The sequence below is a fragment of the Fulmarus glacialis genome, unplaced genomic scaffold (assembly GCF_000690835.1).
Source record: "Fulmarus glacialis isolate BGI_N327 unplaced genomic scaffold, ASM69083v1 scaffold32903, whole genome shotgun sequence".
NCBI classification, from domain to species: Eukaryota; Metazoa; Chordata; class Aves; order Procellariiformes; family Procellariidae; genus Fulmarus; species Fulmarus glacialis.
This window is the reverse complement of record NW_009205400.1, coordinates 3,653-23,238: the sequence shown is the minus strand read 5'-3', so window position 1 is coordinate 23,238 and position 19,586 is coordinate 3,653. Positions and strand designations below refer to the sequence as shown.

General features: G+C 37.2%; 2 protein-coding genes across 2 annotated transcripts in view; one reads left to right on the top strand and one right to left on the bottom strand.

The window, feature by feature from the left end:
• BLNK (B-cell linker) overlaps positions 1-8,680 on the top strand; it is a 50,037-nt gene extending 41,357 nt beyond the window's left edge. The window contains exons 20-23 of the mRNA XM_009575387.1: positions 1,694-1,773; positions 5,387-5,470; positions 6,475-6,630; positions 7,913-8,680. Coding sequence (XP_009573682.1) covers positions 1,694-1,773; positions 5,387-5,470; positions 6,475-6,630; positions 7,913-8,032 — 440 coding nt within the window. The 3' untranslated portion in view covers positions 8,033-8,680. The remainder of the gene's footprint in view (positions 1-1,693; positions 1,774-5,386; positions 5,471-6,474; positions 6,631-7,912) is intronic.
• Positions 8,681-14,444: 5,764 nt separating this feature from the next.
• ZNF518A (zinc finger protein 518A) lies at positions 14,445-19,379 on the bottom strand. Its single transcript, XM_009575386.1, has one exon. The coding sequence runs from the start codon at positions 19,377-19,379 to the stop codon at positions 14,724-14,726; it is 4,656 nt and encodes a 1,551-aa protein (XP_009573681.1). The 3' UTR covers positions 14,445-14,723.
• Positions 19,380-19,586: the final 207 nt, after the last annotated feature.

Here is a 19,586-nt window from a genome sequence, read left to right as displayed (position 1 = left end):
AACATTTTATCGACTTGGCAAAAAGGCCTGTAGTTGCTCAGGTCACTTTTTCCACTTTAAGTATAGCAATTATGTTTGGTATTCTTTAATCATATGGTACCACCCTGACTTGAAATTTATTTAAAATAATTGTTTACCAGCCCTGTAATTTCATGTGCCAGTTTTTTAAATTTCTGGGATAAAGATTATCTGGGCCCACCAATTCAAATGTACTAAGCTATTTGAGTTTTGCTTCCAATTTGGTTGTGGAAACTTCCATTTCTGTACCAGAACTACTGTTGGTTTAGTACCTAGGTTATCCTTAAAATCAATAAAATTCTTACTGCAGACAGCCCCATTTCTCTTTCCTTTTTACACAGATAAGAATCTCTTATTACTTATTTTAATTTCCTTTTGTAAAGTCTAATTCAGGCTGACTTCTGGCAATTCTTACTTTATTCATACAATGTACTTTTCATCTGTAGCTTTTGCAGCTGGTCAGTCAAAATTCGACAGAAAAAACAAAATTCTTAATATTGAATAGCCTTCCTCAGGTGATTATTCATTCATTGAGAGCTGGAACTGCTCCTTACAATGTCTCCCCTGTACTTGGAATGCAGCTCCCAGACAGTTGCATCTTTAGTACAAAAGAAGTTCTAAACCTACTTCATGCATGTGTCTTTGAGCTCTCCAGTCCAACTGAATTTTTTAATTCTGAGTCGCTGTATGACCTCCACTGTATGACATTCTTACCACTTTCTGAAACCAAAATCGAAATCAGAATTATATTAGTGAAGATTTGATAAAGCAGTCTGCAAAGTATCATGTCCAGGAATAGGTGAGTGCTAACAATCCTAGTAGCACTTTTTTCCCCAATAAGTAAAACAAACAGGAAATAAAACCTCCCATAATAACAGAATAAGTAACGCTCAACTTTCTACAATCATCTTCTCTAGCATAATGATATTGATCTGTACCCAACTCTGATCACAAGTATCTATACCAGACACCTATACTATCTTTGACCAAGATTCTGTTTTACCAGAAAACATTTATATTTATTTCCCATATTTCTATCATATCATTACTATGTAACTCTACTCAACCATTTCCCTTCTAATTTCTTAAACTCTTCGACATCTGTATTTCAGCCCTAATAGCTATTTTCTCCTATGCTTTGTTATTATTACAATTATAATTAAGTTTCATAATCTTTCCTACTAGTTCTGCTTCTCTATTTAGCTGCCTAGACTTCTTGCACACATATACAAACACTTCAGTCGGACTAAATTAGTGAAAAATTCTCTCTGAGCTACATTTGTTTTCCTGACTCCCTCACCTGTACGACTACTTCTCGCACTTGACTGAGTGCATTTTGCATTGTGTTCCTGCATTTTCTTTATCTCTTGCTACATTGATTCTCTTAAGTGCTGGGGGGGGCTTTTCTTGCATTTTAAATCAAGCTCTGGCTAACCAAGTTGCTAACCAAACTGTTATTAACCAAACTGTTTCTCTCTTTATAAGCAAGGCTCCTCTTCTAAGCAGGCAAGTGTCCCAGGCACTTGTATAAGGCCCATCCATTTGCAGCAGATAGCTTTCCTGATATCAAAGGTCAAGCATTTCCAGATCTTCCAAAGTCCTTGTAACAAATCAATTTCTTACAGCATAACAAACATACTTTGAAAACTTACACATGTTGTTCTTTCTTTTCTAGAAGTGCCAGAAGCTGCAAACCGTTCTCTGGGTACTTCCCCTCACAGCAGCATTTCATCTATTTCAAGTACTGCAGACCAGGTATAACATTAGCTAAATTCACATTACAGAAATCTTCTTATCCTTTACTTAAAGTAGTATTTCCACCCCTACCCCCTTTCTAAATAAAAATCATACACCTTTTGTGGAGGGTATCCATGTCCCCTTTTGTAGTGAAGATTTTCTGTAGCACAAATAATCTGAATCTCAGCTTTCATACCAAAAAAATGCTTAGAACCTATAGCATAGGAGAGCTTTAAGAAACTGTAGAAAAATATATAAATGGCATTATACCAAACCTTGGCACTCTACCAGTCACTTTAATCAAAAGCTTTTTATTTTCAGGTCTTCCTGACTCCCCAGTTCATAATACTTCGACATCATTTGAAACAAGGAAATCTGTGGTGATGTGCTTAAGTCTAGTCTTTGATACAGATGCCTATAAAGAGTTTTTAATTGCCTACTTTTTTCTAACTTATAGCTGTACATACTGTGTCCTGAAAACAAAAAATGTGCACCAAGCAGATGATACAGTGAAGCCATCTGCAGCTATTAGCATTAGCCTGCACTGATGTGATGTGCTAAGAAATCCCAGAAATTTGTAGAAGGAAACAGGGATGCTCTGTTGACTGGTCCAAAACAGCAGGATGCAGAGGGTAGAATCACTTTCATGAACATTGCCCTACTTATTGCAGTTTGGGATGTCAGAAAAGTTTTAAGAACCAAGAAGAAAGTCACTGCTGCCCCTCTCGAAGGACACTGTGATGCCTCCCCCTGCATGTTTTAGTCTCTCCCAAGTTCTACTCCCTTCTGTTCCTTTAAACAGACCTCTTCTCATTACAGTTAATGCTGTCAGTTTTACGACCAATTCTTTTTTCTGTGTTTCATTGCAACATTAAGCTTTGAATAATCTAAGCAAATGCAAAGTTATTTTCATTTCAGTGCTATTCCCCTTACTCTCATTTTGGATGAAGGGAGACTACAAAAGGCAGGAAGCCATACTTACTAGCCTAGTAGTCACAAACAAGGTAAAAATAGTTCTGTTGAGTGCAAAACAAAGGCTCTACAAAGGCTCTATTACATAGAGCCAATAACATTTAATGTTCTAAAGCCTGACATGACAAAGATAATACAACAGTGAAGAACACAAAGGACTTGAAGTTCTGGAAAAACTTTAACAGTATGTCATACTGGATATTTATTATAAAAATTGCTTTCAAATAAACAATCCAGCAGACACTAAATAAACAGCTTGTAGCAATTACATTTGCAGCTTTTATGTAACAGCCATGGGCAAAACCAGAGCTTAATAAAACATCCATTTTGGTTTTTTTAAAAAAAAAAATTTAACTTAGTGTTATTTTCCCACCAATTATGTACAGTGGTATCATTTGCTGTAGCATCCTGCACAATACAGGTGCTCGCAGACATGATTCATGCCCATAAGGTTCATTATTTGTTTGGTTCCCATGCAAACTTTGGCAGCAGCTCTCTGCTTCCAGATTATAGGCCACAGACAGTGCTACAAGAAAGGTCTGGGGGCAGTTGATTGCTTGTTCTGTTGAACAAAGATCGGTTTACTGCTAAGTGGCTGAGTACCTTGCATACTTGCAATTCCTCTCTTCCTACCTTTCCAATGAATAGTGTGTGGAGAAATACATGGAAGAACTCTGGAGGTAAAGTTATATGTTATGGCTTGAGCTAATTTAAGAATTCAGTGCAATGCCCCCCAAATGGAGGCTCTGCTCTCTCCTCACTGTCAACTCCCCTCCCAGCCACAGGCTTCTCTGGTGTTCCTCTGATCTTGCCGTGGGCTGAGCCAACTCATTAAACTGACAGAAAACCAACCTTGCAGTCAAACACAAAACAAGACAAAACAAAAAAGGTAACACATTTTTTTCTGTGAGATTACTGAAGTGAATTATCTCACAGTGGGATCAGATGAGCAACAAAATAAGCAAAAGGGAGAAGCCAAGACATTCCCTTTTTGGCAGTGATAAGCCAGCTAGACCAGCTCAGCCATAATATGCAACTGCATCTTTACTCTGTTTTGTACAGAGGTGACAAAGCTTGTGTGAAAATGAATTTTATCATTAAGCTTGTTACTATAAAGTTGGAGCAAAACTGTTCAAATGACCAGGAAGGTTAATACCCAAAAGAATTCATTAGGAAATACTCTCAGCACTATTTCTATAGCCTCTCCACTCACTTGAGTTAGCTTTTGCATCAACCTCCTCAGCAAGAGCTCACTTTTTATGATTGCTGATTTTATAACCTGCTGGTTAATCTTCCAGCTATTGAAGTCTCAATACACATAGGTCTCATCTTGGTTCTATCCCTCATCCTGTCCTTCCCTGAGTATCATTTCTTTTCATACTTCTCTAAAATCCCCCATACCTTTCTCCTAAACTCCACTCCTGTTCCCAAATGTACACTCAATCCTGCATCATCTTACTACCCAGTTTTCTACCACTTTTTCTCTTATGCAAATTATAACCTCGTACCACTCACTCCCAACTGCCATCACCTCCTCACATCTTTTTATCTTTACACTTTCTTTGCTACGAGAGCTTTTATCTTCTAAAACAGAATCCACCTGTCTTTAGGGTGCCAATCTTTCTACCTTGTATCTTCAGGTCTGCACCCATGCCCCCATCCATGAAGTCCTTTGTCCCATATTTTCCAATGGAAGAACAGGTTAAGTTCATTTACTGTACAGAACACTGCCAAGCATTTAACAGAATGGAGAGAAGCAGCATGATCTTGGTGAGATGTTCACAGGACATAACATACAGAAATGAGGCACCCAAGAGATTATAAAATTTATTTACATTATAAAATATAAGGCGCTCTTGTATTCTGTCACAGATGTAATCCTTCTCCACAGTAAACATGGTTTTATGCCTTTTAGATAAGAGCACTGTTTCAAATGTAAGGATATATTCAGACTCAATCCAACAGAGAACCGGAACTGAATCCATATCTCATGTCTCAAATGAAAGCACTGGGGGCTGAACTGCTGTATTAGTAGAGGAAAGACATTAATTATTGCTCTGTTTTGTAGGAATCCATCCATTTGTCCTTATTTAATAACAACAAAAAGAGCAAAAGATGCACTTATCCAATCTCCATGCTATCCAGATGGAGACGATCATGATCATGTTCACGATTAGCATAAAGTATACGGGAAACTTCATTCCCAAAGCTTAGATGCCTACCAAATCTAGACATTTCATTAGCTAGCCCACAGCTGAGCAGAATTTAAATTGTTAATGGTCAACTTATTCCTCAACATTTCCTGGATACCCTCTTTAAATTCTACTAGAATAGCTTCCTGCTTTAAAAATACCAAACTATCCTCCAGTTGAACCCAACTACTTTCCTCAGGATATCTTTCTCTCTTCTGTCATATATCAGCCTTCTATCATGCATCTGTTACCATTGTTTTGACACACTAGTTTTTCTTTGTCCTACCTCTATCCAACAAAAACAGTGAGCTCCTGGCAAAGAACTTTATAAATTCTGTGTTTTCTAAGGTGTTCTGCATTTGAGCTCTTCACAGCTGTCATTATTTAGTAGTAACTCCCCTACAGGCCATATTCTTTATTATTATCACTATTATTTTACAGGTGAAACACTGTTTCTCTCTTTCTAGGATGCTGGTGTTCATAATAAAGCATGGTATGCTGCTACCTGTGATAGGAAAACGGCAGAAGATGCATTATACCGATCAAACAAGGTAGGTCACTTTTAAAGAATGTCTATTTTATGAAAAAACTTCAAATAAAAAAATCAAAAGAGAACTAGAAATATTCTAAGAATATCAATTGTATTTTGAACAGGTCAGAATACCGTGCCATGCAAATACTGTCAAACATGAAATTACTGTGATGAAACTATTTAACTACAGTTTCCATCCCAAGATAAAGCTGCATTAGTGTAACTCAAAGACTGGTGCATTGCAGAGAAAGCTATTACAGACTAGAGAGCTGATGAAGATCTGATAGCTCACATGCATCCATTAAAATGGAAGGCAAAGTCCCATGACTTTTAAATGATCTCCACCACTGTCCAACGGTTCATGTAAAAACAGCTACTATTTGGAAAGGCTGATGCAGCTATGCATTTTGAAACAGCAACACTATCATTTAGGTATTTGGAGAATCTGAGTTCTCTCAACTATTCTGTGTACAAAAGCTAGTGTCACAGAAGGGAATAGTAACATATAGAGTTGCATCCTCAGCATCAGGTACATTTCCACTCTTGCCTAAGTCCACAAAGCAGGATAAAGGCGCAGAGCACTGGGGTTATCACCAGTGTAGGCTACTGCTAGCTAGTGAGCACTAGGCTACAATGTCAGTCGCTACAGGTGCTTGTCTTTATCAGAATGCTTTTTTACAGCTCTGGAGAAACAGCATCTCCACCTCTCACTCTTTCTTGCCTACTTACTGCCACTGATAGTAACTTCATTTCCTAATAATCTGTGGACCCCAACAAACTGCTGCCACTGTGTGTTTATTTCTTCTTTCTTTCTCTGGTTGAGAGAGAACTGGCAGCAACAAAGGTGATTCTTAAATGACACCTTTGTAATTTTCAGTAATACATGCTACTTCTCATCTCCTCCTGTACAGTTTTTCTAATGGGAGAAAAGGGTTTAATGCTAATATAGATGAAAATATTAAGCTAAAAACAAAGTTGTTGGAAAAAATAAGCTGAATACACTTACTACTTTTCTCTCTTTAGGATGGATCTTTCCTAATACGAAAGAGTTCTGGACAGGATTCACGGCAACCATACACACTGGTTGTGTTTTACAACAGAAGAGTATACAACATTCCTATACGATTTATTGAATCAACAAGACAATATGCACTGGGCAGAGAAAAAAGTGGTGAAGAGGTGAGATGATGTGGGGAGGGGTTTCCTAACAGTTTTCAGTTATATACCTTTAATAAGCAAGGATTAAGATATATTGCACTATGACCAAAAAGATTCGTCATGTATCAAGACAAAAGTATACCCTATACAGTGATTGATCTATCAAGCTAGAGAAAGCAGTGTAACATCAGCTCCTGCATACTGTGAGTAATTAAAACCACAGATCAAGTTTAAAACATACTCACAGAACTGTTTTGAAAGTTATCAGGATCAGAGCCACAGGTGCTAGATAAATTCTCCAGCGGTTTATAGTCCTCTATTCACCTTCTACCTAAGACTCTCGTTAAGTTTCTTGGAAAATCGTAAAGGAAGAACAGTCATGCTTAAAAAAAAAAAAAAAACAAACCAAACAAACAAAAAACCCTCTATCAAAAATGAGAATGACAGTCCTTTTCATCCTATTTTCACATAAAGAAAATGTTAAACTCTAGTTCTAGAGTGCAAAAATCACTGGTTGGCTATAATTACTCTGATAGCAAAACAGAAACTTAGAACCCAAATACCAGTAAAAACTGAAAACTGTTTGTTATCGCTGCACAGAGTAGGCTTTTCAGGGATGTGAAAGTAGGCTTGCCTTAGCCTAATTATCTGCCTCCCAGGCAACAGTTTTGAGGTTACAGTATAAATAATAGCCTGGAGCTCATCTGGCCTTCAACAAACGGTCAAAAATGACCTCAGGAGAAAGACAGTCCAAAATCTGTATTTGACCAAAGACCAAAAGGAAAAGCAACCGACCTAGCAGATTCTGGATATTAATTTACACTACCAAACACTAAAATTGCATAACTGAAACAGTTCTCATTGATGGCTCTCTGTACCCTATTACTCCTGGAGATCACCTTCGCTCTAACTGAGGTGGCTGAACCACACATGAAGCAGCTTCCAAATTGCCACAGTCTGCAGCCTGGTACATATTAAGGTAAACTGGAAGTGGTGTCAGATTAATGTGCCATGTAACAACCTCTATGGTGGCAATCACAAATGGAAAGGAGCATGAGATGAGACAGCTAGTGGCCATAGTATCTTCCATTGTCCAAATTTAATCTGTTTATGACTAGAATCAGGACTAAGAGCAAGATCAGTGCTCTTACTAAAAGGCAGAGCATCTTACTTGGTTACAGTCATAGCTTCACTCTCTTCAGTCAAGGGAGAAACAAAGATAAAAAGATGATGCAGTGATTACTGTCAATATTAGAGCATTAAAGGAAGCCAGCACTAATTAATTCTTGTTTTCTCTATCCAGCGCTTTCACAGTGTTGCTGAAATAGTAGAGAATCATCAGTGCACCTCCCTGGTTCTAATTGACAGCCAAAACAACACAAAAGACTCGACAAAACTGAAACACATTGTAAGAGTTTCTTAATCAAACCGAACTGCTAAAATGAAGACTTCTTTAATCATTTCTTTCGACATCCCAAAACATGTGGATCAGGTATTAAAAGAAAAAAATCCAAAATAATGGAAAATACTTTTTAAGAGCACCTACTGAGTAGTAGGAGATGCAGTTCATAAAGTTCAACCCCATATCACTTTTATCAGAAGAGCACTTGTATTTAACACAAGAAGCCAAAGCAGATATACTTTCGTCTGTGATTTCCATCTGTGACAACAGGGGTATTGAAAGTCACATGAAGAACAACTGCATACCACAGCCTGGTCCTTTGACTGCTATTTAAAGATAGATCTCCTATAGGACATTTTCACTTTAAAAATGAGAATACCCACAGTGATCTACTCTTTCCACTTGTTACATTTACCACACATCACTGCTTTCAGCAATTTCTTTGTAAAGTGCACAGCCCCAAAAGTTAGAGCAACTCGATCTAATGTACCGCTGTGTACAAGCTGAAAATAGGACTGTATTTCATGTGATTAGTGGCAATAACTCTGTCTGAATGTTTTAGATTAATGGACACATGTTGTCCTTTTCCTCGGCTTTAGTCTGTTTCATTAATATTTTTTGTTTGTATTTTCAGATGTGCAAATAAAATTAAAAATATTGTAAAGTCAATAGTGTATGGAAGCATTGCTGGATCACATTTCTTAGCACCCTTCCAGCAAGAAAGCATCAATTCACTATTGTTGATGTTTTAATGTATATATTTGTATATGCTCCTTCGCAAGCTGTTGTTACAAAAATTACCACTTTTTACAGCTTTAGCACACATATTTGGCTTAAAAGCTCTCAAATCTTTTGTCTTCAAATCGCCTACTATTGGTGACCCAAGCACATTGCTTCATTCCTAAACCAACTACCCACTCAATTCTTGCAGAATTACTGTTTACATACACAAACACAAAAAAAAAAACTTCCTTTTTTCAAGCCTGTTCTATCACAGTGGTTTACTTACTGTATTTCCACAAAGGTTAAAGTGGTGAAAATTAAATTGATGAATGTATAAATTGCACCAATGAAAAACTTAGGAACAGTTGTTAATTAGTTCTAGAGGTGTTTGATTTCACTGGACCTAAAAACTCATCCATCTTAAAGGTATTTTCCAAAACTGACACTGTATACACACCTGCTTTGTTCTTTTTTTTCTACATTAGGCAGTGTTCTTTAGGATTATCTGCAAGGCATTTAAGGCAAGATTGAGCCAAGACTTGCAAAGTCTCAGCAAGTCACTTAAAGCTATGCTGTAGCTGTATTCTGCAACTACTTCCTTGTGGTTTTGATCAATTACTTCTACAAATAATGCACCTGTCTTCTAGAAGGAACTGCTTACTAGTATGACAAAGATGTTCAGCACGTGGCTACCCACCTTGCTGCGTCTCAGTTTCTTCCCTCCGCAACACAGATAATACTTACCCCAGATGTGAAGCAAATGAGACACTGGCAAGTAAGAAACAATGTGTACAGACTTTACACAAGCCTGCCTATGACAGACTGTTCACAGTATTAAATAAATGCTACGTTTAGTATACTGTTCAGTTGGTATTAATTAGTATTATACTAATACTACGCTTAGTACTAATGTAACGTTTAGAACATTAAGATTGCCAAGTCAAGGCCTCAAAATTAACAAAAGTTATTAGTCTCTGAAAGCTTAATTTACTCCTTCTCTATGTGTACTCTGGTATTATTTAGTTATATGAAACATCATTTGAGAAGGTTACTATTTCAAGCAATACTCACAATGGAAAATACTCTGTGAAAAAGCAGCCATTCAATATTTAGCTTTCTTTGCATTCATGTAGAGTCCTTGCCTTATTCACTCATGTACTGTATTTAAACTTTGTTCTTAACACAATTGTCTGTTTCTTGTTAATCGTTAAATGTGTGGTATCACCATCATTCCAGAAGTGGGGAAGAAAAAGGCATGAAAAAGTGAAACTCAAGTGTAGCTATAGGCTTCCATGTGAAAAACTAAGTATCAGTTTTTTAAGGTAATTACCAATACTGAGCCCTTTCCATACTAAAAGCACTGCTGCTCCTGCCCCTCAGCTCTAAGTGCTCAGCATTACATGTAACTTTGTGGCTGACCTACAAATATGCTTTAGATAAACATTCAACTACTTTCATCCCCAAACACTTCCCTTCTTTTTAGCCATGTTCTACATCATTACAAGGGTACCTTACAGTTTCGACAACAAAATGAGGCAGGGATTTGATAGGCACCACCACCTTCCACAAAATAATCCATTCATCCTGAGACAAGAACACCCTGGGCACAAAATAAGGCTCCATGGGGAAGAAAAAAACCCACACAAACAAACAAAAAAACCAGTATGTGATCACCTATTTTACTATACTCACAGTTTTATACAGGAAGCAAACTAGTTATTCTGCTTTCCATACCCAAGCTAGATCTTTTATAGCTTGGGCAGACTGTGGTATAGATGTATTTTGAAACACAATTTTAGCTGGAGAAAGGTTTGAGCAAGGGAAAATACAAGCTTGCATTTTGCAAGGATATTAAAATAAATTAGTACTCTGGATGGAGCATGCTATGTTAAAAATCCTGATGCTACTGATTCAGCAGCTAATACAGAATCTAGGAAATGGTAACTTGGGGCAATCCTCTACCTGAAACTTTATCTTACAACTGTTGCAGTGCCAGCAGCTGCCACTAGTTAATGCTGTCAGGTGTTTCCACCAGGTAGCAGGTATGTCAAGTCTGACCTCTGACAGACATAACAACAAACCTCTCCCCCCATATTTCTTTGATATTTTTAGCTAATTTCTCTTCCATATAATTGTGATTAACTGAATAGCTAGAAAAAAAACAAAAGAAGACCTAAAACTAGAACTAAAAAATTGGCTTTAAAATGAAGTAAATTTTTTATCTGAGAACTCAGGGCAAAGTATCATATTTACTAATGTACAAAGGAGCGGAAGTATTGTCTGCCTGCCTGATACAGAAAGGAGAGTACAGTGAGTATTGCGATTCATTCCTGACAATGTTGTTCCATGAAAGGAGTCAGAACTTGCATTCTCAAAAATCCAAGTGTTCAGATGTGAAAGTTACAAAACTACATTCCTCCCTTCAATCTAAACTACCAGCAGAAGGCAGAGATTCTTAGAAAATGGTGTAAAAAAAACATGTCTCACATGACAACAGCCCTGGAACAAATAGTGAACACAAGTTTTTTGTCAAAACATTGGAAATGCTGAGGAAGAGAAACCATGACTTACTGATTAATACACATGTTGCAAAGAATAGACAACAGGATAGATTTTAGGCCTCTTTAAGGCCACCTTACACAAACACATGAACGCTGTACAAATAAGGCTTAGGCCAAGTATACATTTACAAAATATTTTCTCAGAGGAAAAACACTTGTTGACCCTGCACTTGCACCTATTTCTGTATGTCCCAAAACACTATAAGCAAGTCAAGGTTTTCTTATCTTGCTATATACGCAACGTTACAAGCTATCTTAAAATGTTATGGTTGCAAAGTCAAGCACTCAAAATCAAGACACTCTTCAAATCAGGTTACTTGTGCAACCTTAATTTTTCACATCAGATATATCCATTACAATACAAGCATTAAATATATCATCATTGACTATTTTTCCATGTGGATTTGCATATTTCACTTGGTTCACATGATACTTCAGGGACAAATCGTAGCTGTGTAATGAAAGACTCTTTTTTGTAGGATATTTGTAAGATACCTTTCCCATTTACTGAAGATGCTGAGAAATGCACAAACAAACATTGCAGGAGTCAGCCAGTAAAAAGGTAGCCTCATATTCTTAAAGCAGTTGAACATTTCATCGAAGAACTGTGTATTGTCCCTGCACCTTCTACTGCACTATCCACTGTGATGCTGGTCAGATTGCTTAAGCCGAACTTTCTCCTGATGATCATTAATTGTGATCTTAATTTTGTGGAAGTCTCACTTGAGATTTCTTGAAATCTGATCTGTAGAAGTGCCAAACTCTTAGGACCTCAAACAAAGCATTATGGAAAAGCTCTTAAGAAAAAAAGAATTATATATTCAGAACAGTACTTGAGCAATGTGTGCTAAATAATACAAGGACATAATTGAGGGTGGGGCAACAAAATATTAAATCACTGCTCAAGAAGAAGCAACAGTTCTCTGCACTGAATGAGATGGATGTCCATGGAGAGTGATACAATGAATTAAGATTGCAAAAAGCAACCTTATTTCAACATTTCCTAGCTTTACAAAGTTCTTTTTCACCATATTGTTTAAGGTTACCCAATTCATAGGAAAACAAGCTGGAGGAAAAAAAAATTCCAATGACAGTTCTCACTCTCGTGATTCATCAATATAGAGAAAACCCCCTAACTCTACAGCAGAACTTCCACCTCAATGCTAACTGTTAATAAAAATTGGTCATCCTCAGAGAAGTTGCACCAAGTAGGTTTTAGCAACAAACTTAACAGATATTTCTGCCAAAGAAGGCAATGGCAATGCCCAGAAATCAGGGGTTCAATTTCAGGGTTTATAGGAGAGCAAGCTGAGGCAGCCAATAGATCCTTGCAGTCAAAAAAGCTCAACCCATTTTTGTCCTTTCCTAACGCTGTTTCTTTCTAATGCACTTCCTCACCACTACATTAGTCTTCTTCAAAGTTCCTAGCCAAATTCATGTCAGAGCTCAAGCCCGTTGTGCAGCACAAAATGCTCTGATTTTGATACAGAACACACACCAACTGTATATTAATTCACCCGAACTATGCTGCCTTGACTGTCTCAGGTACTTCAGTTCACCCCCATACATAACTCCCTAGCTACAAGGCTAGCGTGCATCTTCCTGCCAACAGACACATCAAGGAAAAAAACCATATCTAGCTACTGAAGTAATCTTTTTTTAAATAGTTTTCATTGTAACACTTTTTAAAACGTAACATAACTCGAATTCTGTTACCAGTGGCATCCCTGTGACATCCATAAAAGACTTCTAATTGTTTCACTGGTAGCAAGGCAATCTTCACTTTCACCTTATGGAAACAGTCACAGAGAACTACCCCTGGGCTTGCATACAGTCTAAAACCTCAGAGATTTAAATGCCCCAGTCCTCTCCAAGTCCAGTATTCCATTTTGACAGTTTTTCCATCAATACTTTGGGAAGCTGACTTACACACCTAAGATGTAATCTTCCAGTACTGGGGCAAAAGGTGCCATATGGTAAGGGCGCTCCCACTGAAGACTGGACCTAGCCTCCGGGTTCATTAAGAATCTAGAGGACAAAGCCTCTAAACATAATAATTACTGTGGATAATAAGGACCTTTATTTGTATACTCTCAATCACTATGGGTAAGATAAGGTCTTTTGTTTACAAACCCTCACATAAACATTATGAAATGTGAAGCATATTCTGCCTTCATCGTTATCCCTGAAACTGTGAGTAAGAAGCAAACAGGCTCCTAGGAATATTACCCTACTAGCTGGTAAAATGAGGGAGGAATAACTTGAGCTTTGGTTTTGCCAAACTCCTGGTACCCTATAAGGCAGTTCATCTGAATAAACAATAGTAGAAAATACTATTTAGCCACTACGGGGACAAATTACATCCACCTGGAATAAAACTATAATGCAGTTACAGGCCTGAAATGGTGCTTTGTACTTCACCATGTTCTGGCCTTCCTGTAGGGTTTGTGGCAGACATACTATAAAACAAAATAGAAGTATTTTCTATAAATGCTCACAGTCATATTCTGTAAACACAAGTTATAGCAAATTTAATAGTGACAGAGTCAATACAGATTAGGAATGTTCACCATTCTTAAACACCATATACATTATGAATATATATACTGTATATTTTCAACTGATTCCATTCTCAGGCTCACCGTATTAACACAATCGTAACAGGTTTTATTAATTTATATGAAAAATACTTCACTAAGAAAGTAGACAAACTGCACAGAAATAGTACAAGTGTCATGTGCATAGCAATATAGCTTAAAGCATTCACATATGGCTTTGTTTAAATGAAACTATTGGGGAAATGGCCCTATATGGACCTATGTTTACACAGTTGACATAATGTAAACTGCTTCACATCTTTTAGGCACTTGCTAACAATAGTGTTCAATCCCTGAAAAACAAAATCAAGAGCTAACAAGTGAAAATAACAAAAATCCCAGGATAACAGCTGTGTGTAGTTGAAAAAATTTTAAAAATTGATTTTAGTAGTGCATGCACAGAACTGAAAAATAGGGGGAGGGTAATTTCTGTGCAAGAATTATACCAAATAAATGAAAAGTATAAAAATATTTACATGTTTAGGTTTTTTTAAATATGTACAGAACAAAAGCCCTGAAGACTCATTCTAGAGAATAAAAATATAGGACATGATAGTAGTAACAAAAAATAATATATATTTTTATGGAATTGTATTTGCAGTTAGTTACAAGTCATCTAAACCACAAAGCTCCTTGATTTATCTCAAAGCTTGATGGCAATAGAGAATCTGCTCTTCCTTTTAAAATACAAGCACTTTGCATTATTTTTAAACTTCAGTTACAATACTGAAATACAAAACAAAATTACTTGTGTATCCTAATTCAATTTATTCTCTTTTTTAAAAACTGTAATGTATGATATTTACGTTTTATTTTCTTCACTGGTCATCATTACATTAACGAATTCCAATCTCGAGTAGCTTCCATCAGATGCCTCTGTCCATGTCCTACCCAATTATCCTGATTGTCAAATATTCTACCGCAAAACCAGCAGCTAAACTTAGCTTTCAAGGTATTATCAGAGGTAGTTTTCACAATCTGATAATTGTTTTTGCTAGTCTTTTTCAGTGTCAATTTTAAGACAAATCTTTCTTTTACAGGGCTAATAGGTTTTATTGTCCTATGCCTCTTTTGAGAAAGATCATCAGTAGTTACATCCAAAGGATTGCAGAAGGCTGGCTGTAGAAGGGCTTCAATAGTTCTTTTTGACAATGAAACCTTAAGAACATGTCCCTTAAATTTAGCAATGGTTTTCATTACATTTACAACTTCTGGAACATCTGCATCAGGATGGTTAAGCACAACAACTGGTTGATTTCTCCGAGGGCATTTTACAAGCTGTTTAGAATTAAAAGGAAGTAATTTCAAAGTCCTCACAGTTTCTTTTGATGCCCTCGGTTTGTAAGGGCCACCTGATCCACTAACAACTTCAGCTTGATTCTTTTCCTTACACTTTCTGTGCAACATTACTTTCTTTCTCGGAGGTTCTGGGCAATTATCCTTACTTTTCCGTTTGAAATTCTTGTTTCTTTGCACACCCACAGTTTCTGAACTTTTAGACCCAGTTTGTTTTAAACGCGGTTTTACTTTTGCGGTTCTGTTTCGAGTGCTCCATGTGGACTTCTGACTACCAAAGTTATTCCTGTTGTTAGCAGTTATTACTTGCGTACTCTCAAAAGAACCTTTTTGCAACCATGTCCCTGCAGATCTAGTAGAATAAACAGGTTCTACAGGAGGAACACAACATGCTGGATTAGAGCTTGCCAAAGAGGCATTTGCTGGCATTAACCTACCTGGTAAGATTAAGGCATCATTAGAAGTAAGATTAGTTTGTTTCTGTGCTAGTGCAGGAGTAAGGGACTGCAAGCTATCCAATTGTAGTGAGGGCACTGAGTTGCCTACTGACTGAGTGGTATCAGCCAGTGCATCTGAAGCAGAAGTCTTAATTTTCAGCAAAAGCTTTTGTTGCATGGCTCCAGTTTTCTTTGGTTGACAATTTTGATAATGAGCATTATCCTGAAAAACACTATGTTTATGAACTACAGGCTTGTTTGGTGTCGTACATTTCAGAAAAACTGCCTGCTGTCCATCAGGCAAAAGTGCATAAACATGTTGTTTCTGTTTAATTTCCTGTTGGTTTACTGAGTCCAAGGAACCAAAGACAGCATCCTGATGCTCTGATAACACCTTCACAGAAGAAATTCCTTTCACAGATGACTCCGGTGAGTTTGTAATTACTAGAGGTCCTTTGAAAGGCATGCTATTCAATGAGTCATTTACTGTACTACATGCTCTCCTATCACAGGAACTTCTTACACTTCTAAAACTGTCATTTTGCCCCTCCGCTTTTGAAGCTGGTATGGTTATTTTACCATATTCTCTGGATGCAACTCTCCCTAAAACCTGAGAACTATCACTAGGGACATTTGCAACTGTTCCAATTGCCCCACTAAAAGTCAAAATCATTCCAGGTCCTTTATTTAAAACAAAGGACGCAGGTATACCTTTAGTCACATGCCCATCTGACGAACTGGTTGACGGAAGAGATTTTCCTGAAACCACCTGTAGTCCGGGCTGGTTAGCAAGGTGCAAAGGAACAAAAAATCCTGATGGAGGGGACTGAACTATAAGAGTTTTCTTCTGTTCCTGAAGAACTGGTGAAAAGCTACTAGGATTTTGGGTTGTAGACAGTATTTTATCTTTTACTAACTGTTGTGTTATGATTGCATCTGTATGAGTTTTTAGCAACGTACCAACACGTGGAGTTCTGGATAACTTATCCATTCCCTGTGAATCAAATGATGTTCTGGGTGTCTGTCTTTCTCTCCCACAACGTGTACCTTCATTTGTGCTACATCTTGTGTTCAACTCGCTTTTATATAAATGAAAGCCTACATTAGTAGGAGGCCTCTGAAAACCACATGCAGTTGCCGAGCTTTTTAAATGTGTAAAGGCTTTATTCCCTGTCTCGTGACTAGAAAGCAGCTTGTCAGAATGAAGTTTAACACAGTTATTTGACTTGCCTTGGGATTCTTGCTGAGTAGTTGCTTTCACTTTTAACACATCTTGCAGTAACTGGTTTATTTCAGGCGATAAATAATTAGCTGCCTGTTCACTCTGCAATGAGAAAACAGATGTGATTTTAGGCATTAAGACCGAGTTAACACAATCAGAGGCATTTTCTTGGAATTTCTCAGCTACGTTCTCAAAGCCTTGATGTATGTTAGCATCCAAATACTGCTGGCCATTATGCTGGTCCTCCATAAAACACTCACTGTCAACAACACATTTAGATTGGCTTTTAGAAGACACAGAGTTATTCTTAGTGTTTGTGTGTCCATAAGTTTTATTAATATTTGATTGGGCTGATACAACTTTCTCTGGTTTTAAGCCCTTCATTGACTCCGAATATGAAGATGCAGGTTCAGTTCTTCTACTGTTTTGAAAACTAACTGTTTTGCTAGATAAAAATTCTTTATATCTCTCATCTGTTGACATCCAAATGCTACATGGATTATCTGAAGTGTCCATTTTGGAATAGTTATGAAAAGACAGCAACCCTTCATTAGGAGAATCCACTGAAGTTGAATAATAGAGATTACTAGTTCCATTACTATTATTCAGGCCACCATTTTGTATTCTTAGTTCAGGAAAGAAGGGCATTTTCATAGGGTCATAGTGAAGCGTATTTGTAATAGTGGGTGGTAATACCTGAGGATGACTTGGAGGACTATAGCTTCCCCACGAGATATTACTTCGAGTTCCAACTTTTGTCACCTCATCACATGGAGGTACAGTTGAGCCCAACTTCATTGGCAAGTAATTCGAACTTTTTCCTACAGCTACATTAGAAGGTGCTACAGTTTGAGAAATACTCCTACCATACAATAAGGAGTTATTCTGTTTTTCCACTTTTGTTTTTCCTGAATGAGGAGCAGAACAAGAAAATGGAGGGGAGGTTAACAGGTGAACAGACTTTTTCTTTAAGGTTGACTGATCAGTTACATGTGGTATAGCACCTGAAGACAAGCCACAGGGATCAGCAGTCTGTAGCAAAGGAGTTGTAGAACCATCTTTAATAGGATCAGCTTTCTGACCCAAGAAATGTAAGTTTTGCTTACTTGTAGGTAATAATTTTATAACAATATGTTGTTTTCCATCTACCATTTTAAATCCCATAAATTTAGCACTGTAATTTGCTGGAACAGATATTTTATTGTTTTTGACCATCAATACCGTTGGCCCATGAACAGCATTTTTCAATAATCCCAGGCCGTAACTTGTTCCATCATCTGCTTTATTGTATTGTGCAGTAGTAGCAGAGAGCATTCCACTCGTGAAATTATGCTTTTCTGTATATATAATTTGATCTTTTTCTTCATTTGCGTCCACATCTCTCATACACTGGTTCAGCTCCTCAGATTTTGTTTGAATTTTATTCACACTTCTTAGCACTTGTGCATTTTTTTCTCCAGTTTTGTCACTTCCACCGCTTATTTTTTTCCGTCTCCAGAGTGCTTTTTTCGATGCTCCCATTTTATACCTTCTTAACACAAGCTTCAGTCCTGCTGGAGTCTTCACTATCCTTTTTTCACATTTATCCTTTTCCAGTTTTTCTTTCGCATATAAGTGGTCTCTATGCAAAGCTATGATGTGTTTTAAAAGGTAATCTTTCCGTGGTGTGCTGTAACTGCAATATTGACAACCAAAAGGAAACATACTGGTATGAACAAGAAGATGTTTCTGGAACTCCTCTTTTGCAAAGCTTACGTGATGGCATTTTCCACATTTATATGGAATCTCATTATGTCTATGAATGTGCTGAACAAATGTGCCCACATCCTGGGTAGAAAACCCACATTTTTCACATTGAAAGTGACCATTTACACAATGCTTTGATGTGAAGTGTTTTGTCAAATCCAACAAAGTGTACATATGCTCATCATTACAGAGCTCACATTTTACTAAAGTGCTGCGATGGGTGCGTCTATGCTGTTTAAATGACTGAAAGTCATTAGCCGAGAAGTTACACATCTCACAAGGATACAAAGGCAACTCGCCATAGTGTAACAGCTGAAAATGTTTCTGTAGATCATTTGGGCTGTATCTAATGTTATCCTTGCACTTCGTACAAGTGAAATTCAGTATCTTTGCTGTAGTTTTCAACCCTTCTTCAAATTGCACTTCTGGTTTATTTTGCAAGTGGCTTCCCTCTGAACAATTGGGATTGCTTCCGTTTATTTTCTCTAGACTTAAGGACTTCCTTGCAGTTTGCTGTTTACACTGAAAGAGTTTTCTAAATCTATCAACTTCATGTTTCATTAATACTTCATTTGGAATGTTCACCTTGGGTAAATCAATTTTCACATTTTTTAGTTCGTAAGAGAGATTGACATCTAAAATTGCTGGTTGAGTCATCATACTTAAAGGACCGTTCACCAGTGCTTTTTCCAAAGTAGTATCTGTAGAAAAATTCTTCGCAGCATTGTGTTTTAACAAATTAATTTGCTTTTTATCAGGAAAAAATTGTTCCTTTTCAAATGGCATGATTTTAGGTTTTCCTTTTCTTTAAGTGAATTCTTGAGACTAGTCTTAGTTCCTGCAGCAAACAAGACTGCTGCGCCGAGTTACTCTCAAGGTTCTAGAACTTCCCCATTTTATTCTCCTGAAATCAGAAAAAAAGCAAATATTACATTTAAAACTAATGCAATTAGAACACTCATTACAATTCATTAATAAATGCATGCCAATCTT

Bases quoted from the DNA above. Each gene is read 5' to 3' on its own strand.
- ZNF518A (XM_009575386.1), bottom strand. From the start codon at position 19,379: ATGCCATTTGAAAAGGAACAATTTTTTCCTGATAAAAAGCAAATTAAT.